The sequence below is a fragment of the Suillus clintonianus genome (assembly GCF_016758775.1).
Source record: "Suillus clintonianus strain FC179 chromosome Unknown DEU56scaffold_169, whole genome shotgun sequence".
NCBI lineage: Eukaryota > Fungi > Basidiomycota > Agaricomycetes > Boletales > Suillaceae > Suillus > Suillus clintonianus.
In genome coordinates, this window is record NW_024539393.1 from 1 (window position 1) to 22,472 (window position 22,472).

The window sequence follows — 22,472 nt, forward strand, 5'->3', positions numbered from 1 at the left end:
CCCATCAGCCAGCCCACGTGTGCGATACGAGGATCTACCCAGCGTGTCCCTCGCTGGACGTCCTCAATCCATGCTTCGTCCTGACCCTGCTCAGCCCATGGCGAGCCAGATTTCCGTTACGAAGCAGACTGTGACCAGTGAACGCACTGCTGGCGCCAGTCATCGGCGCCGCAAGCAGGATGCCAACTTCCTGTGCCCAGTACCTGGGTGTGGCAGCACGTTTACGAGGAGCTTCAATTTGAAAGGTAATTAAATTTCATATCGGCTCATGCATGATATTGATACAACTCTTTAAGGTCATATGCGTTCGCACAATGAAGAGCGACCATTCCAGTGCAAGTGGCCGGGATGTGGCAAAGGGTTTGCCAGGCAGCACGATTGCAAGCGACATGAACAGCTTCATTCCAACTATCGTCCTTTCACGTGCGATGGCTGCAATAAGACCTTTGCGCGAATGGATGCCCTGAACAGACATTGTATGTGCTGTGCCTTCTTTATGCTCCGTTTATCGCTCATCGAAATTCCTGTAGTGCGTTCTGAGGGCGGTGCTGACTGCCAGAGAATTCTCGATGCCACAAAGCAAGAGTCTGACCGTGGCCCTGTACCCAAGACCGAGGAAAACGGGTGGACTAGCATGAGTAGCATGAGCGTTATGGTATAATGCTCTTCCATCCTCGCCATCTCGACTACGCAGCAGCCCCCGTAATAACCGACATGATCTGTTTAATCTCTATACATCTCACCACCAAGACTGCTTACCATACGCCTGGGACGCTTCTGCGGTTTCTCTTGACTCAAGATTTTGCTATACTACCCTCTCGCTTCTCGTCTTGTCACTTATCATGTTATTGATGCAACTTCGTATGCTAGTCATCGTACCTAAGTATCATTGTAGTGTGTGCTCCGCTCCACCTTTATTATTCGTCCCCGTGATCCTCATCCTTGTAGCGTAGTCATCCTAGATACGGCGGACGTCGGTCTGATCATCTATATTTATACAATGGAACTAAAATTTCAATGATTATCTTGCTTGAACTCTTTCATTATGGAGTCAAATGCTGTAGCCAACGGAACCAAATTTGAAAGATACCAATCATTTCGCCCGGGCTCACCTTTGCGCAAAGTTTCATTATCGACGTTCTACCACGGGCAGCTGCGGCTGTGCATACCTGCCCTAGTTGACTAGTGTCAATCATGAGCACCGCCTCGGGCCCGATCAAACAGAGCCGCATGCCTAGCAAAGTTCAAAGGTTCAAACGGATACCCCCCTCGGCTTTTTGCACTGCCCCGACGAAGACGCTACTTGACTAACCACGAACCCTCATAGTCATAACCTTCTTTCTCCCCTTCTTCGCAAGATGGAAAACACGCATAGGCTATGAAGCTGGAGCTGTGTGAGCGCCGTTGACTTCGTTCCGCAACCACGGAGAAACTTGGCATATGCATACTAGTTTTTTTACACAGCCCAATTGTAAACATTGATATATATATATATATATATAAGTTTCGAGGCACAATCGCGATCCTGTCGTGTGGCGGCGCTGCAGCTGGCCTATTGTACGATGTTGTGTGTATCAATGTTGATTTGAGTGATTGGTTGTGGGTTCGAATATTTTTACTTATGGTTGATGTTGTTGACTGTCGCGGGACCAACCTCCCCGTCGTAAGCTTGAACTTAAAGACACCGGCGAGCTTACGGGATCGTGATGTCTGAGTAAGATTGGATGGGCTATGTCAATGAGTCAATCGTGCATGAGGTAGGTAGGTAGATAGGGCCTTAGTAAGAGCTCGAGGTAGACTTGTCAATGGTGCTAGTCTGTCCTGTCACATTAAGATATTGGCGAATAGGAAAATCGATCGAGCGTCGGCGATTGCGATGCAATGGACACTGACTAGCCTGAGTGCGCTAATAATATTGACATGCACTTGTATCCGTGACTATCGTTGGGTCATCATAGCCTCCTCCAATGGACGGTAAAGGTCCGTCCGTAGATTGACGAGATCTTGGGCGTGGCCGTACTTGAAACCCTTAGACTGGCGGCGCCGCAGTATTTTGTTGTAGTAGCGTCCTATGGGACAGAAATGTCAGCTCGGTAGATACTAGGGCGCACTGTGACATCATCTGGAACCAATCCGCTGGGTCCTATGTTATGGATGTCATATCCAGGGTTCATTTCCTGCGTTTTTGGCGCCTTACTGATGCGTCGCAAACGACGATCCTCCTGTCGAAATTCCGGTGCTCTTCTGCAATGGTGGACGGGTGGTGATGGGAGGGGTTTAGTCATTCCCCGGGCACAGCAAAGAGGACAAATTGAGAGGGCGGCATACTGCCGCAGCCATGACGGAGCCAACTGCTGCCGAATTGAGACCTGCGGCCACCAAGTAGCCCGACAGACATTGTGAGAGGTTGGTTCTGACACCCGAGACGACCTCGGTGTAAACCTTTTTCCGGGATATAGTTCAATGACAAAAGGGGTGCGAGCGATTCCAAAGCCGAGAAATATCGTTGGGGGAAAGATGCGACATGAGAAAGTCTGGGCTAACGTGCCCCTAAGTGCCCCCGCAAAGCTTGGTTGATATCGGAGTTAAAGGTGACTAAGTCTTGTGCGGCGCTGACAGCTCGCAGGTGATGTCGAGATTGACTGACAAAACGCCAGCCTGAGAACTGGAGAAGGACAACCTTGGAGTAGTTTTTTCTCCTTGGCAGTCTCAAATATAACGTTGGTCGACGAGGGGGATTGCAAACACCCTGAGCCAAGAAAGCCGACATGAGAAGTCTGGCCTGGAGGGCCCCTCAGGGCTCCCGCGATGGTGTGCGTGACATCGGCGTTAAAGGTGTATTTCTGCGACGTGACAGTGATGAATGACTGACAGGTAGGTCCTTGTAGACCGGTGCTAACGTGTATCGAAAATGACTGGCAGAGGTAGACCCTTGTAGACAAGCGCTAGTGCGTGTGTCGGAAACCACACGCGCCTAACAGTTTTCGTAGGAGTCGGTAATTATGTAAAACGATGTCAAAATAGCTGAAATCGTGAAGGCAAGCGGCGGCATAGTCACCATTCTGCTGACGTTGGGCGTAGCGATAACAAAGTTCGGAGGCCGCATTCTCAACGCGTTGACTTGATGCACAATGATTAATCTCGACCGCTGTGGCCCCGAGCTGGGGAGGCACCAAATCAACGAACGGTTTGAAGTTGAATACCGATCAGAAAACCTTTTTAATCCAAACTCTAGCTTGCTCAGGCAACAAAGTATGATCCTACGGATCATGGTATCTTCGAGATAAAGCGCATGATCAAAGCGAAGGAACCGGAGCTCCTGCCTGCGGTTTGGCTAGGCTACGAATGCATATGAGCTATTAATGTTCATGGTGAAGGTGCTCAGATAACTTGAAGTACCTGACCAGTACCCAAATCAGTCACAAAGAATACGGAGTAGACTGAACTCTGACCTGGGCATTGACACTAAGACAAGGTCAACATTAACTACTTGCAGACCATCAACCCCTGTAGTTTGATAACAGTGGTCGAACAAGCTAAAAGCCGCGGAGCCCGTGTTTCAGAAATGCTTGGCGTACAAGATATGACTGACCTGAGATAAATTAGAGCATAGAGCATGATTGTCGGAAACGCACATTCTCCCTATTTGACATATGCAACCAATATGCCACATAACCGATCCGCCACCGAGGGACTTGCCGCAGGATCTGAAGTAGCGGCGGCTTTCGGTATAGCACAGTTGTTTGGTTGTCAGGAGTCAATTGCGAGACAGTTTCGCGTTTGGTAGATGGGTGAGTCGGGCGGGATAGCATGGCCGACGCACGAAACCTACTTATACATCCGCTTGACGGAAATGGCAACTACAATGAATACTGGTCTTTGCCGATTGGCGGGACCGGGTTCCGCGTTGGTGTGTCCATGTCGATGACGAGGACTTGGTATGACCTCAGGACCTTGGCAGGTATTGTGAGACTGTCTTCATTGGATCAACCAGCTCGAGGGGGCTTGATCGTGATCGTCTGAAACTCACCTTAGTGTCCGCGACATGTCCCGAGAGGCCCCGAGCTCATCTGACCAGGGGGCTGTCAGGAACTACTAATAATAATAGCAAGTCAAATTCAATGATAGCTGCCAGTGAGAATTGGACCATGAAGTTGAGGCTACTGGCTGCGCCTTCCACGCTGTCATACTGAAAAGAGAACTTGGGGTATCAACGTTGCTGCTGGGAGAAGAAAATTGAAGTGATTATCGGGGTGTTCCGATTCCTCACGAACATCATCAACAGCAAACTAACATTGTTCGGAATTATCGAGAAGTGCAGCGGCCAGGATAGGATCAAATTACTCCCTGCATGCATGCACGATCCATGACATGAGCTATTCATCCTTGCACAACGGGAGCGCGTCTTCTTCCGCACTTTTGAATCAAGGTCACTTTCCGTCATTCAATGTACCACAACTAGCAGTGCCTCCAAGGACAACAACATATCAGGCGCCCATCTTCGCATCCTCATCTACTTCACATCCAACCAACGGTCCACGTGCTTTCAAGGCCCCAGCTCATAAACATGCACATCATCTACACTCCATCCCTCCAAGGGAGAAATCTACCCGGACTCTCATAATAGATCATATGTTATGGGTTCATGGCCGGACCCGATTTACCCAGGCCCGTGCTGAGCTTGGAATGACCGACCGAACAGGAGGTCCTTCCTCCCATAATTATCGTCATCGTGAACGCCCGGAGTCCTACGAGGAAGATGACGAAGTTTCAAGTGACGGTGAAAATGTTGAAATGCTCAAAGCCAGAGAAGGTGGACCAGGTCATCCTCATAACGAGGATGAGGACAGTCGTCGGCAGAAACAGGACTTGACCCTTGCAAGGACTCTAAGACTCCGTGCTATCGGTCTCGAGAAGGTCGTCACATCAATGCTCGACCAGCCTCCTCCTGTGCACCCTATCCTCGACGATGATCTATCTACACCACCTACATCCCCACAGCGTCCGGAATCACACCAATCACCCCAGCGTGCTACATCTCACCACCCGCACACTCTACCGAACGGTGTTCGTTTACGGTTGGCATTGGGGACTGTTATCAATGATTTATTTGCGCGTCAAGCGCCCACCCCTCCATACCGACATCATCACCATCCTCCACCGATTATTGTGGCTAGCAATGGCTCAGATCAAGCATCTTCAAACGGTTTAAGTCCAGGAAACTCTCCTGCAACGCAGAAGGCGTCCCCAGTATCCGGCAGGGGAAGTAGCATGTCCTCTGTGCAAGGAGCTATCGGTAGCCTTCCTCCTTCAGTCGTCCTACTTTCGCAGGTATCAGCTGCAGCCCTTCCTCAGACATCTCTTTTGCCCAGAGGTGATTTTCGTGCACCCACTTCTCCAATGCAAGCACCACAAATGGTGCAGTCTCGTGTGAGTTCCCAATTCCAAAATCAACATATCTATTATTGACGACGTTATCTTAAAGAACCGAAGGTCAAAGTTTATGCCCAGCAGTCGTGTATACGCCATGTACATGCAGGGCGCTGATCCCTCGACCGCCAATTCACCCCCCGGCTTGCGGTGCCCACGACATCTTCATACTGGCTGTGAAATCTGCGTCGAAGCCAAACACTCTGTCAAAGCACCAGGCGGGTCCGGTCGAGCACGCCCGCCGCCTGCTGCAATGGGCCCCAGAAGCTTTGGAGACTGGGACGGCGGACCAGGCGGCTCGGGTGGAAGTATGGGTGGTAGTGGAGGTGGTATTGCTGGCTGGCAAGACGGCCCTGGTATTGGATCGGGCTTGGCCCATCCGGGAGTCGATGGCAGCGCGTTGCGCCGGAAGTCGAAGTGGTTCTTGCCTGATTCAGAAGGAGAGCAATCGGGTGCTGGCGCTGGGAACACTCGGCTTTCAGAGCTCATTCCGCGCTTTTTGAGGCTTTCTGCGCTTGTCGCAACAGAACTTGGAGAGGAGCTTGGCGATGATGATTATGAAAGCGACTGGCAACGAAGCGCAGAGATGCCTAGTCAAATACCAGCGTCACCTCGACCTTCATCCCGAAGATCTCAAACTATCGAAGCACCCCCTGCGCCTCCATTGCGACCTTCACGAGAATGGTACATGCTTCTCGCGGGCTTGCTCGCTCGTGCTACCCTCGAGGGTTACCTCACCGGAGGGTGGTGGGGTCTGGAGGCTGTTGAATGTCTTCTATCAGTGGGCTTGGGCATCACTGATGACGGGTTTGGTCATCTGGGTCAAATCGACCCACAGGACGACGCAGACTCTGCATTCGAATGGTTTGAACCCGACGACTTGCCTAGTCTCAAAGAAGCGACAAGAATCATGTTTCCTGCATTGCGTGCTGCGCGAAACGGCACGCCCATTCGAAGAGAGGGCGCTGAAGCTGAATTTGAATCTGAAATGGATGAGCGCCTCAGGAGGGTGAGCTTTGCTTCACATCCCTTTCGAAATGATGGCTGAGGTTCTATTCTGCCCCTAGTTCTATACGATACCCTCTTTAACGCCAGATCTATCCACGCATATGGAAGATCTAGCATGGCACTACCCTGCCGAGCCTGTTGAAAGAGCAGCACTGCGCTTCTGTGAAGCGATCGCAAAGTGGCGTGGTAAACCTGAACTGGAAACCGTGCGTCTTCTTTTGTGTATCTCAGACACTGTAGCTAATATCGTCTAGTACAAAAAGAAACCACCGAAAGACGTAGGACTCGGGGGATCTAGTATGACTATCGAGACTCTCGTACATTCCAATCCAACGAGTCCCACGATGGGAGGGTACTCGGTTCAGCCATCGAGGTCTCAAAGGCCTGCCATCGAAAAGTACTTCATCGTACCGCCCTCATATGTAGGAAGGAACAAGCGCAGGAGGTCGCTAGATGAAGCCGAATCATCTAACAAGAGGACCCATGGGTGATGGAGCATCGTCCATGCATGGACTTATAACGTTCTATCCCGTTTGCTTCATTTGTTGTGCGCTGTATAGTGATAATACTTATTGCATGTTTGTTTGTTTGTACAGTATATTGTTATTCCGTTTTGTTATAGCTCAGCGTTAACGTTGAGCGCTCGACTTGGGTCGATGGGGTAATTCACAACTCAGATTTACATGCCTCTGCTTATGCTCCTTGATTGACGATTGTGCATCTTTTCGCGTTTTTGCTGACTTTGCTAGATGGAGCAATGTGCATTGCATCACCCGATCCAGTCCGTTTTACTAGAGGGGTCTATGAGCTCTGTTGGGTATGTAATATGTCTGAGTTCAGCTTTTTTGTTTTGTCCACTGATCGGTTATGTTAAGCTATTCATATCAGGCCATGTTCTAGGCTGTCAAGAGATGGCAGCTCTTCTACCTCATTTTGTCTCTGATTTGAGCCAAATCCACGTTCCTATACTCTGTTGGCTGATTTCAGTCACCCCACTGCGAGAAATTAAATTCGAAGGAGTTTCTCGATTGTCCACGAACGTCTTGGTCTGGATTCATTACGCCTACCGGGACCTCCAGCTCAGCAAGGTCCATCAGATGATCTGTCACTTGACTGTTCTGCACGAAATGGAAGCTCGCCCACGAACGGGAGTATCGCCACGATCTAGCGTTTTTTCTTCCGCCGAAAGTATATGATCGAAATTATCAGATTCACGACGTCAAGTTGCGTACAGTTATGAAAAGGTTCCGCGGAACCATTGTTTTACTTCCATCGCTGATCGGGTTAGCGCTTACAAAGGTGAGTCCGTGGACAGTTATCAATAGCTATGATGAATTCAATCATTGAAAGGTTTTCTCGAGAGTGCCGAAAGCTTACGCGCGAATCGCGGGACAGCCATATAAAAACAATGGCATGCTTAATCCTCTGCGGGGCATTGGGTGATCTGTTAATCTTCGCTCGATGCTGATGACACAGCACCGCATTAGGAGGCTGTGATTAAATCATAGCAGGTACAACATACGCAGGTTTGTGTTTTATGTTCCATCTTCACAGCAAGAATGCTGATGGCGATGAAACGATTCTCATCGTATCCATCTAATAGCGTACTTCATCTCGCTGATATCTCTGTAGTCATCATCAACACTGTTGGCTTTCATGATGGTAGTGGTCGTGTTCCCTAAAGTCTCAAATACAGTTCAGGCGGAGATCAATCAAGACATTTGATGCACCGGGAAGGCAACGGGGAATTCATGGTCCACCTTAAGCCATATATCACGAAGTCTTGTAATGTGCCAGTCACGCCACTGGGTGAGAACATCCCCTCATAGAACATGGCTTGACGAGCTGTCCAGGGGTACCGCACGATGGCAACAAAAGATGGTGTATACAACGGATATTTGTTACCTAAGGGTAACTTTGGTTTAATCCGTAAGATGGTTCGGCGATATTAAACACTATCGTCTCTGACAACATGATGTAAGTTCTTGCTTTGATGATCTGATGGACTTCGACAGGACGATGCACACGATGAAAGGATCTACTACACCTGAACCCTTTATGTTCATGCCTGATGAAAACGGAACACTTTCGGACAGCCTTGGACGGCAACAATATGGACTCGGAAGATGATATTTCAGCTGAAACACTTCAAGTGACCAGAACGCTAAGCAAGACTCAGGATTTATGTTGGGAGAGTCCAATATCAATATCTCGCTGAGCAGTTTGCTATGGTGTCCGTTCTCGCTGTGTTCGGCGTGAAGAAGGTTGTAGACAAGTTCGGGCGCGAAATCAATGCCATCCCCCATTACACGTCGATATGGTCATGTAGGTCGTTTGAGCTAAATGCGTGCCGCTCTTCTTCACGAGCCTCTTTGTATCCACCCGAAACCCTTCCCATTTCCGATCACACCCAGGTCACAGAAGGCAGCAGCACTGGTCCAGCATGGTGCATCTTGAATTGGAATTTAGTTTCCTTCGTGGTCAATGAAGTATAAGTGACACGGTGCAAGTGTAAAATATAAAATATGTGTAGTGTCCTGATAGGATATATGTATGTAAGGTCGTGTCGGGAATACCATATTAGCATCAATCTGGCTCTGAAATGGCCCAAAAATAACATAGAATGCGAGGACTCATGAGACTCGTGAAGTGTGTTGATTATATCCTACGAATTGATGAGCATCAGTTCTGATAGACTAGCCTGTCGCTCACCATCTTGGTCGGATCTCTCGTTCGGGATAGAGATGCATCAGGATTTGGTCAGTCCTGTACTCCGACTCTATTTCGGACTGTGAAGGGCGATGACCCGAATATGGTGCATAAGCTTGAGGTCTCCTGTTTTCCGTGCCTCTCGTAGGGCTCCAAGGAGCTTGTCCATACCCAGGTCGGCAGTCCCGCTCATCTGGTATCCTCCTGTCAGCCATGTTCGTCCCTCCCCGTCGCGCCCCAAGCTCAGGCCGCCTCATTTCCGATATCTTGCGCTTTCTCTGTTCTTCTTCAGCCGATCTACGAGCCATGGCCATTTCTTGCAAATAGTGCTCTGTCTCGCGCGCTCGGGTGGATGCGATCTTGTATGTACCCTCGCAGTAGAACCCTCCGGGAACACCACGGCATTGGTAAACACCTTTGACGGTTTGCGGGTTATTAGCGTGGTGGCAGTCTCGTTGGGAACACTTGTTGTGGAAAGGCGATGGCCATCCGGGAGGAAGCGCGGATGGTTTAGGCTTCTTCGTAACTATACCAGTGAGGCTATTAGTGACTGTGCAACGAAGTTGATGGCGAGTACTAACAGAAAATCATGATGGGGATCGTTAGTGCTTACAAGTGTATAACGGGGAAAAATGGAGGGGACAGGTAACGGAATTTATTACTTATGACAGCAGCGGCTCGTGCTAATAACCCACGGAACCTCGACCCGGACACGCAGTGGCTTCGTGTTTGGAGTAGTAAGTATGGAGCGGTGCTTTAGTGACTGATGGGGCATGTTTCGTCGACGCCGTTACGTGGTCATCCGTCCCGCCAAATCGCCGAAACTGCACGCGATATGCTGCAAGGATGCAATGGATGGGGTTCTAGTAGTAGGAAGTGCCGGGGCCCGGGGCCCCATTGCTGCTGGACTAGTGACGATGCGACAACAAGGATCGAATTCGAACAGCTCATGTTAGGCTTGGCGAGCTCGGGTAAAATGTTGAATGAATGACACGTCTCGACGCTACTATATGGTAACTTAAGGAGTTTGATGACGGCATTTTTCACATGGATGCCGAGGAGTGACCAACTTGGTGAGCACTGAGTGCAGTTTGTGACTCACACTTACCTGCACAAGCAGGGTTAATTTTCAACTTCAAGCCTTCGGCGCTGAAGCAAGCGCTAGTACGATGACAGGACTCGGCCAAGAGTTCCTTGGACCAATTAGCCCGATGGACCGCCCGACTATACTAAAAAGGTCCGCGTCTAGACTCTCGCCGTTCTCACCAGGTTCATGCATGCGCGTGATGGTAAAATGTGTCGTGGGCATCCTATGTCCGGGCTCGTGCATGACTAGGGCGTTCGACAACCCTCCAGCGTTCAGGCAATTGTGATGCTGGGTAAGCATTCATTACACAGCCCTAGTGCAACGGAGTCCATTTCTTTGCTGTTATTGGAGGCAATGAATAAGATTGAACCTCGCAGCAGGCCCGCGCGCGCGCGAACCGTAAGATTTCGAACTTCAACGAGGCATCGGTGCACTGAAATTAATTCAAGACGGCTGTTCAACACGTTTCCCCGATATTAGTTTCACGGCACAAAACGGAGATGAGCCATTTAACGAGCCTTTGTGCGATTTAGGGCAAAATACACCTTAAGCTAGCATTCAGGCTTCAAGAAGTTGTCGTCGTTGCCAAATGAGAATGTTTATATTATTATACTTGCGTTGACCTATCACGTGTTACCTCCAACTTGGGCTGTTGTTTGGCAAAAGCTTCTGAACCAAACAAACCACCTGCATTGGTCCTGCAACCTTGACCACCACCGTCGACCAGTTAAGTAATAACTACCCTAATGGGTCTCAAGCGGCCTGCAGAGGATGATCCTTCACCAACTGGAAAGGTGGCTAGAGCCAAAATAGAAAGCGATTATAATCTTGCCTTCCCAAGCCTTTCACATCCAACCTCACATCCACCCGCGTTTCAGCGCCCTAGTCAGCTTCTCACGTTTTCGTATTCACCCTCTCGCGTTCTACAATTTGATGACTCTGCATTGCGCTATTTCGTCAATCCACCGCATGGTGCAGATCTCAATTATGGTTACGATAATTGGACACGGCGCCCGGAAGAACGTGGACGCATCGATGGTTTACTGAGCGCGTGGTCACGGTTCAGGAAAAGTCTCAACGGGCAAAATCCGGAGATTGGAGTGATAAGCTGGAGAGGGGTTATCACCAAGTGAGTTGCCATTGTATTTACGTGTGTAATCTTTGTTTACCTTGGGAATGATTTTGGTGAGGGAGAATATTGACGGCACCTTACGAAGAGCGAGATGCTTGGGAGCTCAACGTGATGTGTGTCGACGGTACTATATACTTTGAGGAACATCTATCAGATGTAAAACTCAAGGAAAAGTGAAGTATTTCCCATCTTATATGTGCGTCTCGCTCACGTCGAGGAAGGAGCGACCTGGAACCTCGGCATCGACTTCAGTCTTACTATGGATATTCATTTGAATCGTATTGCACATCGTCTACTCCCAGCGGACGTGAACAATGCGCCTCTGGTTCCTCTTCTGGTTCCTCGAGCGCTGTTGGTTGGGGCGGCGATGTTGATACTAATGTTCAGTGGTGTAGTGTTGTTAAGACCAAGTTGGGTGACACACGGATCATCATTGGCGGAGAAGTAGACTGCGTTCGAGGTATGTGTCGGTTTGCGTCAATAGAATAGAGAGATGTTAAATATTACAGGAAAATACGCGGGAAATACTGACAACTTCGTGGAACTCAAAACTTCACTATCCATTCGTGGCCCACAAGACGAAGCCAAGTTTGAAAAGTAAGTGATATCTGCGTTTCAAACACCTACACTTCCTGAGGCTATGCGACAGAAAACTTTTGAAGTTCTATTTTCAGTCATTTCTACTAGGAGTTCCGGTATGCAAATCATGACACTGAATCAGGACTTTCTTATAAATACACCGCCTGACAGGAGGTCTTCGTTGGGTTTAGGAAGCCATCAGGATACTTGACGACTACGCAAGTCTTCCAGACTGTACAGATGCCTCGTCTGGTTCGGGGAAAGCCTGGTGCCTGGGATCCCAACGTCTGTCTAGCATGGGGAGACCAATTTCTATCTTTCCTCAAAAATACTATCAGAGGAGGCTCAAGGGGTAATGTTTGGCGTATCAAATTCACGCCAAAGACAGGAGTCTCTGCTGTTTTACTAGACGATGCAGATGTCAGGGACGTCGAAGGGGGGGAGGATCGCGTGGGATTTCTTCCAGGATGGTATTGGGAAGAAATGGGTGGCGCTGCCACGAACGACTCCAAAGTGAAAGCCCAAACAAGGAGTGAAGGAGCGTCGTCCAAGGTAGGAACGCTTGTAGTGCCTTCTGGATGGAAGATATGAGCCAATATGGGCATTCGTGAATCATGTGCTCATCTGATTCAAACTCATAATTGCCAGCTAGGTTACAGCTATTCCCGCGAGAGGTCTTTTAGGCCCACGTGAACCCCGGTTATATTGCCGCGTCAACCACTTTGTATCATGTTATCTCAATCCCATGTCGTGCAAGCGGCCGATCCCCACCGATCAAACATGGCCTACTTCAACCATGCGTTTTTCCGTCCAGGACGCACTACACGCTCCCTACTAACGTAAAGGAAAGTGTAGATAAGAACGTTGCACGAGAGGTGTCTTTCTAAGGTTGAACGCGAAGAATATTTCTATGTGAATTCTAAACCATTATTAGCTATTTGGAGGTAAAAACAGGCACAAACCGGCGGGTTCGGGTAAATTAACCCGTGGGAATCCGGATGAATAAGACTAGCGCGTCGTCGCGCGTGCTCCATTCCTTAACGCGCTCCTCGACGTCCCACACAGCGACCAACTCCCTATCTTGGTCATCTGTAACGGTCCTCAGTTCAAGGCTGACGACCCAAGCACTCTTGCTGTGATATATTGTGCTTTATTCTGTATATAATCACCAGAAATTCCAGCGACGCGCTCCTTATGGCGACTCCGTCGTCTTCGGTGACTTCAGCGTCCCCTCCAACGACCTACTTACAGCCCTACAGCCCTTCTACATCGATGGATGTGGATCCAATAGAGAAAGAGGATAGGCTGAAAGCCATCCAGAAAGTCATGGCGAGCACGGAACTTTCGATGGTGAGTTATTTCATTTCAGACTGAGCACTGCGCGGGACGCGTTGGCGGGGGGTTATGCGCGCCAACAGTGTGCAAGGGCACTCAGAATATCGTCTACTTTATGGTGCTCGTATACCGGATCCCCCGCTGAGATTGCTATGTGTGGGGCGCGGTCGTGATATAATACGAGAATGCTAACATACTCCTGTCTTCCTCTCCTAGGTGACGCGCAATCTTCGCGCCCGCTTGTCATATGCCTCATACAAGGCTACCCACAATATCCCTCATGTCAAACTGACTGACCTCGAGGCGAAAACCCGTGCCCTGGCTGCTGCCCCACCGCGCCTGATCGGCACCAAGCGCAAGGCCACTGCCAGTAATAACTATTACAACAACCCCGCCACACAGGGCACAGTCGCACGGCGTGGGGCTATGGCCCCTCCCGCCGTATCTGCGACTTCTGCCCTATCTGTTCCTCGTTCCCACTATCCCACGACTGTGACAGGTTCCAGTCCCAACGCGACTCAGAGCCTATTTTCCACACTGCTCGGACCTCCTCCGTCGAAACAGGCTAGAACGGTGCGCAACTCAACAGACCCTCCTGTCCAGGCAGCCGCTCGCTCGACTGCCGGATCTCGGTCCCGAGGATCAGACCGTGCGTCTGGCCTACGCAGTATAGCAGAGAGCACCCGTGCACAATCGCGTAGCCGCAAGGAGGATACGACTCGTTCCAAACCCAAACGTGCCGACAAGGGCAAGCAAAAGGCGTCCGTAGCGGACTCGGCGGATGTAGAGAGGCAAGCTGTGGCTACTCTGACATCGCTCCTCCAGTCGCGTCCTTCTGTAGCTAGCGTGTCATCCCCGCGGTCGACGCTCTCCACCGCGTCTGATGCGAGTTCATTCCAGTCTTTGTCGCAATATGCACAAAGTTCTGCTCGCACAACGACAGCAGCGACTTCGCTGCTGTCATCAGCCGAGTCATCATTTACCATGCCTCGGGCAGCTACTCCACCCCGTAACTCAGTCGACAACATCTATTCGACGCCTCGTGCAGATGATGAAGAGGCAGCTAAACTCATGCTTTATCTGCATACATCGCCATCGCCGGCCCGCCCTACAACCACCCGGGACAGGGATACTCAAGATCTCGCAGCCTACAGAGCCCTTGGAAGTGGTTCCACATCTCTCCTCACTAAGGGAAAGATCCTTTTTGCAGGCCAGGACGCTAGAAGCTCGCTGAGAGAGCGCAGCTTTACCTCAGAGGCTTTATCCTCTAGCCAAGACTGTACGCAGCCTTTGAGCCAGCCATTGCGATTGGATGCCGCCTCCCCCGGATCTCTCGCGCCTGCTCCATCCTTAGAGCCAGCAATCATTCCGCCTGCCCCAACTTTGGGTGCTGAATCCTCACCGCTGTTACCATCTCCACCTTCACCTTCTAGGCACAGTGATACTTCCAACGGTTATTCGGGTTCACCATCGAACAGTCTTCACGCCCCACCCACTCCAGGCAATGTACCATTCAATCTCAATGACTTTATCAATGTTTCTCTCTCCCCTGCCGTTACGTCCGCGCCGCGCGCAGCAGTATCTCTCAAATCTGGTCTGAGTGCTAATCTGCGTGCGGACGTTGGCAGAAAGCTTTTTGAAGAAGACCAGCAGCGGCACCACTACCAAAGCGCTCATAGCGCCGTCAGCGGTTTCACTGACATCCATCATGATAGAGGCGGCGTCCTTGGTGCTAGTATCGACCTAGCAAGCACTTGATTTAACTTGCCGATTGGTTCCCTCACGTCTAATACACTTTTCATGACGCATTCATTCTTCATCAATCATGCGGAATCCCTGTTGTACCAACATGAAGAACAGACTTCCTTGTATCTACCACTCGACCCGGCTGGACGACGGCGGCGCAATCTATTCGACTTGTTGTTGGTTTTTGATATTATCCACAAGGCATGAACTCATCAACATTGGGTACCAAGGTTCGAAATCGGGAAATTATCATTGCTATCTATTTTTACAGTCCCCATTTTCTCATTTACGTTTGAATCATGACCTTTTCTTGGATTCACATCCATAATGATTTCATTTATGTTGTTCACTAGCCCTGAAGCATCACAAACGTCCTGTCACTTTTGCGAATCAAGCCAGTCATCCACTGGATACACCTATATATTTCATCGTTCATCTCTCTCTCCCTCTTCATCTTTTGTGTTGTCTCTTCTGTCTATCCCGTTCATCCTTGTTCTCATATCTGCCATGGTAATTTATTGACACGGCCAGACCTCCTGTTGTTGTTTTACCATGTTTCTTTATCACCATGTGCTGATACTGTCTTCATCGCAATGCATAACGTTTCTTGACTCGTAAAAACCACCTTGCACGCCAACAACAACCGTCTCCAAAGTACTTGGGAGATGGTTGATTCAGGTACTTTTCTCATTTTACGTGTGCTGTTGATCCCCTGTAGAACGTGTCCACTCCATCACACCTCGGCCGAAATCGACAGTTGTCTTTGAGGTGAGTGTTTGAGCGTGCAGAATCTACCACAACATGTTCATTAGAGTGCTGCAGTTGATTTTGCCGCTGTTGAAAATGTGCTGCGGCAACCGCCATAAGGTGGAATCAGGGAGCATGTCCACTTTCCAGAGCAAGAGATTCCCCTGTCAACCAGTGTGGAGCCCTCGGGCCATGCATTGTCTATGGATTCCCAGGCAACTACTGCATGGAAGCAATTGTAGGTTTCGGTGGACATTTGACACATGAAAAGTCCACTGTTAGTGGCGTTTTGTCCACAACTCGTGTTCGCTCAAATGTGACGCGGACTTCAACTTCAGCCTGCATTGTTCTGCACCTTATATAAACTCAAGATCGACTTGACATGGCTTCTCCACAACGAAAATGTCTTCTCGTCTTTCCAAGCTGTTTGAAGCTCTAACGGTGAATATTTTCTCACATCAACTACAACTACCATCTTTCTAACAACCTGAAGATCACTACAGCCACTTCCGTGAGACGAAAACGACTCGTCAAACGACAACGACGACCCTTCAAACTTGTCCGTCCACCGAAGATGCTGCACATCAATATGTGCATAGGTCGTCCTTATATCCAGTTCTACGGATATGAAGCTACCCCTGAATTCCTAGTCCGTTTAGCTGAGGAAAAATGTCCAGAAGCATTGCGCGACCGCAATGACAGAGACTACGAGATCGATGCCATGACGCAAGCACACATGCTCATTTTAGCTCGGTCGGGCATCCTGCCACTTTTTTACATGACCTGTTTCAAGCCCCAGGATGGCTCGGTGCCTCCTGTATGGCTCGATGCATTTGGCATGCGCGGCTTCAACCGTGACCACATAGACGAAGACGAACTTATCGCCAATCCGATCGTCGACGTTCAGGTGCTCGCTGTGTGCTCGGATATAGATCGTTCCTTTGAAAGGCGTCCTACACAGGCACAGATGGACGCCATTACAGAGTTGATGGGGTATGCACCACAGTGGTGGGTGGGTTATGGGATAGGAGATTATCATTGAGCGTGAATGGCGATGGGTTGCAACGAGATATATCATGGAGCTTCCTTGCAGTTGTACGTTGTAGCAGTTGCATATAGTAGGCCTCAGGGATTATCATACACCTACGTGACTACTACATGTGATTGAACGAACGAGACACATTGCATTCCGCTGATGCTGGCGGCGGTCTACGTTCGAACACTAGATCGTTATTCGGTGGGTTGGTGTTATTTAATTATTCAAGAAGCTCGAGGGTAGTATCACACACGAGTGGGCGACATGGTCGATTGTGTAAATCGGTCGCTTTTTGGAATAGATAGTGTATATCTACATTATACTTTGTTCCATGCAGGAATGATATAGTAACCAACACTGGGGATGGGATGAGATGAGATGGCATCACTTTTTGAGGTATTTGCGAGAGCACTGCTTCTTATGCACATCTTTCCAGTGTACCTTGAGAGCATACTTGTCAGCAACACGACTTGTCAATTGCCTTAATCATACCTTCTGGTGTTCAGCAGAGCAATACCTATACGGCATTCCGTTCAGCAACACGTCGCCCTAGTTTGTTCAGAAACTCTTACAAAATGGCCCTGCAACCACTGCACGTCTTAAGATCTTGGCCGCCAGGCTTTCCACAAGCGGCACAAGCCGACTGGCTCCTTTTATCCTTCGTGCTGGATGTTATCTCCTCCCAATATCCGTGGCTCTCGTGGTCCCATTCACGCTGGACACTCTGACCTTTCTTGAGTTTGCCCAGCCTGGGGTCGGGTCCACTGGGGTTGATGGGCATGGTGAACGCCTTCATGCCTGCCCTGACTGAGTTAGGCGAACTAAGCGCCGCGGTGAGTCGCTCATTAGCCTGTTTGATGTCAAATGCATCTACGTCAAACAGAGAAGGAGGTTTGCCGAAGCCTTTGTAATTCGGGCAATCAAGAATTTGGCGCCTTTTCTTGACCCTGGAGAGATGTTCAGCAAAGAAAATAAAACAAACAGAAAACATACTGCTCGATATATGAATCAGTGTCGTAAGCCTTGAGGAAGTTTTGGTATTGGTATGACCCTCCCATATTTTCTGGACGATGGTTTGATAAGTAGAACATCGCGTACGTTAGCAAAGTAGCATACCACCTGGGCACATTCCCTTGCCATCGAGTATCTGGACACGTCCATACGACTCCTCGATAGGGAAAATTTGCTCGATCTGATTGACGTAAAATCGGTCCGGTAAAGAACAAGATACTCGACCATACCTCGATCTCGTGGTGCCACTTGTCCCCATAGTCATACAAATGCGCAAACGTATCGCCTACTTCCGAGAACAGATGGGCGAGCATGTATCTAAGTATTGTTAGCATCAATCCGAACAACTGTGATGAGATTATGCTCTTACTTGTCATCCGGAAGATAATCATATCCGACCTAGTCCGGTTGTCAGAAGCTCCAAACATATTCATATTTCCTGGGTTCACTTGCCTGGTTGATATGCATTATGTCTGTTGCGTTGGCATCCTATACATGTAATCAGAGATAGAATATGGTTCGAAAACGGCCCAGCCTACCTCGGGACCAAACACAGCGCCGTCTCTGACATCTGTGAACGTGTAGCAGTGGAGGTTTCGTACCCTACAGAAAACGATAGCATCAGTTTGCAAAAGAAGTATAGACATCGATCAAGTACCAGTTCATGACGGGCGAGAGGACCTTGTCCTGGAATACGCCTATCTTCATACCAGCTGAGAGGCGCACCCGGCGCCATATGCGGGGGTCGCCATTAGCATCCTGCGAAAACCTTCGAAAAGCATGTCAGCGTGTGGGGCATCATTGATATGAGAAACATACTTCAAGTGTATCTTGATTACAATATCCTTCTTGTCAAGATCTGCAAGATCAAGTTTTCTGAGCTGCTCGCGCTGCGGGACGATGGCAAGTCAGGTACGGAACAGGGTCGCCTGCAACCGTACCTACCTTGCGATCCTTTAGAACTTCTAAGAATTGCTTCTCAGGCCAGGGTTTTCCACTGTTGTTATCGTACGAGAGTTGGTGCGCCATCTAAGGGCAAATAAACAAGACAATTAAAATCATCCCTAGTATAGACTTACTGTTCTATACATCATTTGGATTCCATCGACTAGTTTGAAGAGTCAGGATATAACATCCACTAAACTCAGAGTAGTTGCTTACAATCCCAGATATTATCCGCTTCGTACTGTACATGTCAATGCAACTGATTCGGAAGAATTGGTAGGCGATATATATACCGGAAATATGCCCCACGTCTGAATCTGCCCTTGTGGGCCCGGTTTCGGCTTGAATGTGCGAGGATCTTGGAAATAACATATTCAAGACTCGTCCTCAAAAAAGTTAAATCACTCACCCTCGAAGAAAGACTCTGGCATGCCTTCGCCATGATCCCCATGGAGAAACTTGACAAATTTGGGTTTGCCTGCGGGGCGCGTCGTAGAGCGAGGAGGAATATCCTCATCAGTCAACGAGAGTGTTGAAAAAAGTTTTGCGAAACTCATGGTTACTGCTCAACGCATGCATCGTCGATTCGTCTTGCATGTGCATAAATCCCAAAAAGGCATACCATTTGCGCCACTTGGAGACCCACAAAGTTTAGCTTCTCGACGCCACCACGTTCAAAGTAGCACCGACGGCTCGAGTGGCCATCCCAGTCTTCTGTGACGCCTTCAATGCGCAACATATACATGCTCCTTGAGCATTCTAATATTTATGCTCACAAATATTGTTGTGTTGGATATCGATAGTTGTCGCGTGACATGGTTACTTTTGACAGAAGATTATCGCCATACAGGGGCAATATTGAACATTTTGTTTGCACAAACAAATAAAGGACAAATTCCGACAAACAGCGCCCCAGATAAAAGGACTGCCCTTTTGCTACCACTAACTTATCTTACACTAGTCCACTACCTACCTTGCATTTCCCGCTATCTAACACTTCTTCTCATACGTTCAAAATGTCTGGCAAACAAAACGACTACACGTACACTGGCCATGGTACCAATGACCAAGTAAGTGCACGCCTTGCAAGTTAGGGGCAATGACTGACAAGATCACCTTTTCACAGGGCAACCACTACTGCTCGCGTGACTACGGTAGCAGCGGTACTGGATACCACTATTCCAACTCGTGCGTTCAGATTGAGTGATTACTGGCCGGCGGTGCTGATTGATATGGCAGCGACGGGAGTTATTACTACAGCAACCCGAACGGGTCTACTTACTATAACACCGGCTCAGGTTACTCGCAGTACACTTCTCCCAGCGGAAACACCCATAAATCCAACAGTTCTTCTAAGTGATTTTAGGTGAGTTGCATATTCTAATAATATGAAAACTAGCTTCTGACGTATATTAGGTTCTTGAGCAAATCCGAATTCTCTCGCAGGTTTCTTTTGTACTTTTAGTCTGGTTGAAGTCGTTACTTTGGTAAATGTCAGCGATGCATGAATGCATTTTTTTGCGCTTGAAACATCTATGGGCCTGCCTGAATCATTACTGCCTATTGAGGAATCCGGCGTCGCTCCCAGGTGCCCTCGTTAAGCTGGATGTTCCTTTTGGTCTGAATTCCCTGCTGCATTGATGAGTAGCCTCGGCTGGCCACTCAAGTACTGTAACCCAACTCACAGATGGAAACCGCTTTCTACCCCAGTTTAATCCCATTGAATCGAACTTTGCATGGTGATCGTCGACTTTCAGCTTATCGGACATTGGTCATCATTCACCCCTCATGGCTTGCTTATCGACTTCGCAAGTCGAGATGATGGAAACCGGTAGAAATAATCGCATTCATTGTTCAAAACGATCACTGAGGTTCAGATGGGCCAATTGTAGTAAGTAGGACCTATTTGGGGAAAATGCGGTTTACATGACTGCAGATAAGACAGGAACACGTCCAGGTGATCAAGAAGCTATGTCAGTGATATGAGTGTAAGACTTGATTCACTAACACCGAGCCCACGAAACCACCATCATCAAAGCCACCCTACCTAATCCCCGACTCTTACGTCAGTAAGGGAAGGTCTTGTCAGACACAAACACGCCAAAGTCTCATCATCATTATGATGGCGCTCGGACTCGCTCATGTCCGAGTCGTGAAGATATTCGATCGTTCCATCTTGCTATGGCGTTCGACGGTGAAGAGTCAGGCCTCGAGACGATGTTCTCATTGATCCGGATGACGCTAACAAAATTTAACTCAGATACGCGCAGTCAATATATAAACCTATTCGTACAAGTCGATATATCATAGATGTTCGTGCATGCATGGGTGGACAGTTAGTTACAGTTCCAGTACGACTTTTATCCTCTGAGTCCAGTCACTTCGGAACACCGAATAAATACCCCGATGAAGTTCCTATCCTCCAAATCATCACAACGAAACTCGAAATCAAACATATGTACGCTCCCTCCTCAATACCGGGGTTGATCACTTGGATGGTTTCCAGTGCTACACATCTCCGCCCATCGACACACCTCCGCCTGTCGACGCATCTCCACCAGCCTGGAAAACAATGGACGTCATGGCTGTTCCCTCGTCGGACCCTGCCACGAGCTTGGCGTGATATTGACGAATGCTGAGGATTAGACGTGGTCCCAGTACAAATATCTGCAACACCTGGATAGTGCTTAAAATGCCGCCGTAGACGCGAGATCCCACGGTAAATGAGTACTGTGGAAATGAGGAGTGGTCAGATGCAGATGAGTCAGTCACAAGTCAGCGCACCGTGATATTTGGAGACAATGAGCCAAGGTTGAGGCAAGCCACGGCAACAAAGCTGGCACATGCAGAACTTCAGCGAAACAAGATAACACCATCCAAATCACCGAACTCACACTAGAAAGTAAAACGTGTGACTTTTTATTAACACCGTGAAACAGTCCCCAATAGTCGATTGTGTTGGAGAATTTTGCAGTTCACGTAAGTGTTGTATGACACTCCAGACTGCAAGAAAAAAGGTGAGGATCTCCCATACAGCAATTGGTACCAAACTCTCGTAAAGCAGATCTACCCCGTCTGTGTCAAGGTCAACAGTACACGAGCGGTAGCCAGAAAGGATGACCTCCTCTGGTACATATCCATGAGTCTTGTATGCTCGAGGCTTGCGTCCATAATCAAAGCTTACCTCCTGAAACACCCACGGTTGCCATTACCGTCATAACTCCGGAGCCAGTCGTGCAAGCCAGCAAGGCAACAACAAGAAAGACGAGTATCTTTCTGGAGCGCCCATACAGAGCGTGTATCCGAGCTATCATGATGACTTGCATGACATTTCAGTCAAATCAGTATCAGTAGGTGCTGCAGATGAGCTCACCACCCAGCATGGCATTGACGACGGCAGGTACCCATGTCCATACGTAGTACAAAATGGTACCTGAAAACCCAGTGACAGATGCATATTAATTGATTTAAAACTTCAAATGAACTTACAGCTGTTGTAGTTGTTATGTTCATTCAACGTAATAAGGTGACCGATGATATCACTCACCCCTATGGAGGAGTGCAGTAAGTAATCGAATGTAGGAATGGCAGGCATCGAGTCGGTGCAGCATACTCACTTCATCTGTCAACGAGACTGGGACATTCGCTGTATGGATGATGGCGCCAGTCAGAAGAAATGAATATATTTGGGGGCACATACATAGGAT

At 48.8% G+C, this 22,472-nt stretch overlaps 8 protein-coding genes across 8 annotated transcripts; 6 read left to right on the forward strand and 2 right to left on the reverse strand.

Moving 5' to 3' along the window:
• DEU56DRAFT_180122 (uncharacterized protein) lies at positions 1-852 on the forward strand. Its single transcript, XM_041344936.1, has 2 exons — positions 1-245; positions 297-852. Exons 1-2 carry the CDS (start codon positions 71-73, stop codon positions 659-661), a joined length of 540 nt encoding a protein of 179 aa, XP_041201505.1. The 5' UTR covers positions 1-70; the 3' UTR covers positions 662-852.
• Positions 853-4,231: 3,379 nt separating this feature from the next.
• DEU56DRAFT_896151 (uncharacterized protein) lies at positions 4,232-7,129 on the forward strand. The gene is made up of 4 exons (XM_041356411.1): positions 4,232-5,430; positions 5,486-6,439; positions 6,498-6,644; positions 6,693-7,129. The coding sequence occupies exons 1-4, from the start codon at positions 4,372-4,374 to the stop codon at positions 6,927-6,929; spliced, it is 2,397 nt and encodes a 798-aa protein (XP_041201506.1). The 5' UTR covers positions 4,232-4,371; the 3' UTR covers positions 6,930-7,129.
• A 1,729-nt stretch (positions 7,130-8,858) lies between these two features.
• DEU56DRAFT_180237 (uncharacterized protein) lies at positions 8,859-9,829 on the reverse strand. Its single transcript, XM_041344937.1, has 3 exons — positions 9,729-9,829; positions 9,151-9,673; positions 8,859-9,103 (listed from the first exon to the last, which is right to left on the reverse strand). The coding sequence occupies exons 1-3, from the start codon at positions 9,736-9,738 to the stop codon at positions 9,097-9,099; spliced, it is 540 nt and encodes a 179-aa protein (XP_041201507.1). The 5' UTR covers positions 9,739-9,829; the 3' UTR covers positions 8,859-9,096.
• A 1,151-nt stretch (positions 9,830-10,980) lies between these two features.
• Positions 10,981-12,536, forward strand: DEU56DRAFT_748785 (RAI1 like PD-XK nuclease-domain-containing protein; the record flags this gene model as incomplete). Its single annotated transcript, XM_041349379.1, has 6 exons — positions 10,981-11,363; positions 11,429-11,539; positions 11,588-11,826; positions 11,876-11,963; positions 12,016-12,061; positions 12,117-12,536. 6 exons carry the CDS (start codon positions 10,981-10,983, stop codon positions 12,534-12,536), a joined length of 1,287 nt encoding a protein of 428 aa, XP_041201508.1.
• A 452-nt stretch (positions 12,537-12,988) lies between these two features.
• DEU56DRAFT_180292 (uncharacterized protein) lies at positions 12,989-15,196 on the forward strand. The gene is made up of 2 exons (XM_041344938.1): positions 12,989-13,295; positions 13,497-15,196. The coding sequence occupies exons 1-2, from the start codon at positions 13,140-13,142 to the stop codon at positions 15,036-15,038; spliced, it is 1,698 nt and encodes a 565-aa protein (XP_041201509.1). The 5' UTR covers positions 12,989-13,139; the 3' UTR covers positions 15,039-15,196.
• A 953-nt stretch (positions 15,197-16,149) lies between these two features.
• DEU56DRAFT_180378 (uncharacterized protein) lies at positions 16,150-16,922 on the forward strand. Its single transcript, XM_041344939.1, has 2 exons — positions 16,150-16,214; positions 16,267-16,922. Exons 1-2 carry the CDS (start codon positions 16,176-16,178, stop codon positions 16,813-16,815), a joined length of 588 nt encoding a protein of 195 aa, XP_041201510.1. The 5' UTR covers positions 16,150-16,175; the 3' UTR covers positions 16,816-16,922.
• Positions 16,923-17,000: 78 nt separating this feature from the next.
• DEU56DRAFT_841597 (MM3350-like domain-containing protein) lies at positions 17,001-19,584 on the reverse strand. The gene is made up of 17 exons (XM_041355002.1): positions 19,542-19,584; positions 19,175-19,488; positions 19,059-19,123; positions 18,982-19,006; positions 18,900-18,928; positions 18,766-18,849; positions 18,640-18,710; positions 18,479-18,589; positions 18,360-18,423; positions 18,274-18,309; positions 18,191-18,219; positions 18,051-18,138; positions 17,926-18,001; positions 17,803-17,872; positions 17,382-17,756; positions 17,302-17,326; positions 17,001-17,250 (listed from the first exon to the last, which is right to left on the reverse strand). Exons 2-17 carry the CDS (start codon positions 19,320-19,322, stop codon positions 17,194-17,196), a joined length of 1,353 nt encoding a protein of 450 aa, XP_041201511.1. The 5' UTR covers positions 19,323-19,488; positions 19,542-19,584; the 3' UTR covers positions 17,001-17,193.
• A 197-nt stretch (positions 19,585-19,781) lies between these two features.
• Positions 19,782-20,125, forward strand: DEU56DRAFT_919496 (uncharacterized protein; the record flags this gene model as incomplete). The annotated part of the gene is made up of 3 exons (XM_041358274.1): positions 19,782-19,835; positions 19,892-19,953; positions 20,005-20,125. The coding sequence occupies 3 exons, from the start codon at positions 19,782-19,784 to the stop codon at positions 20,123-20,125; spliced, it is 237 nt and encodes a 78-aa protein (XP_041201512.1).
• Positions 20,126-22,472: the final 2,347 nt, after the last annotated feature.

Bases quoted from the DNA above. Each gene is read 5' to 3' on its own strand.
- DEU56DRAFT_180378 (XM_041344939.1), top strand. From the start codon at position 16,176: ATGTCTTCTCGTCTTTCCAAGCTGTTTGAAGCTCTAACG. The intron at 16,215-16,266 runs GTGAATATTTTC...AACAACCTGAAG, and splicing joins AGCTGTTTGAAGCTCTAACG to ATCACTACAGCCACTTCCGT.
- DEU56DRAFT_180122 (XM_041344936.1), top strand. From the start codon at position 71: ATGCTTCGTCCTGACCCTGCTCAGCCCATGGCGAGCCAGATTTCCGTT. The intron at 246-296 runs GTAATTAAATTT...CAACTCTTTAAG, and splicing joins GAGGAGCTTCAATTTGAAAG to GTCATATGCGTTCGCACAAT.
- DEU56DRAFT_841597 (XM_041355002.1), bottom strand. From the start codon at position 19,322: ATGAGTTTCGCAAAACTTTTTTCAACACTCTCGTTGACTGATGAGGAT. The intron at 18,929-18,981 runs GTAAGCAACTAC...TCTTCAAACTAG, and splicing joins AGCGGATAATATCTGGGATT to TCGATGGAATCCAAATGATG. The intron at 18,310-18,359 runs GTAGGCTGGGCC...TTACATGTATAG, and splicing joins GCGCTGTGTTTGGTCCCGAG to GATGCCAACGCAACAGACAT.
- DEU56DRAFT_180292 (XM_041344938.1), top strand. From the start codon at position 13,140: ATGGCGACTCCGTCGTCTTCGGTGACTTCAGCGTCCCCTCCAACGACC. The intron at 13,296-13,496 runs GTGAGTTATTTC...TTCCTCTCCTAG, and splicing joins CGAGCACGGAACTTTCGATG to GTGACGCGCAATCTTCGCGC.
- DEU56DRAFT_896151 (XM_041356411.1), top strand. From the start codon at position 4,372: ATGAGCTATTCATCCTTGCACAACGGGAGCGCGTCTTCTTCCGCACTT. The intron at 5,431-5,485 runs GTGAGTTCCCAA...GTTATCTTAAAG, and splicing joins CACAAATGGTGCAGTCTCGT to AACCGAAGGTCAAAGTTTAT. The intron at 6,440-6,497 runs GTGAGCTTTGCT...TTCTGCCCCTAG, and splicing joins TGGATGAGCGCCTCAGGAGG to TTCTATACGATACCCTCTTT.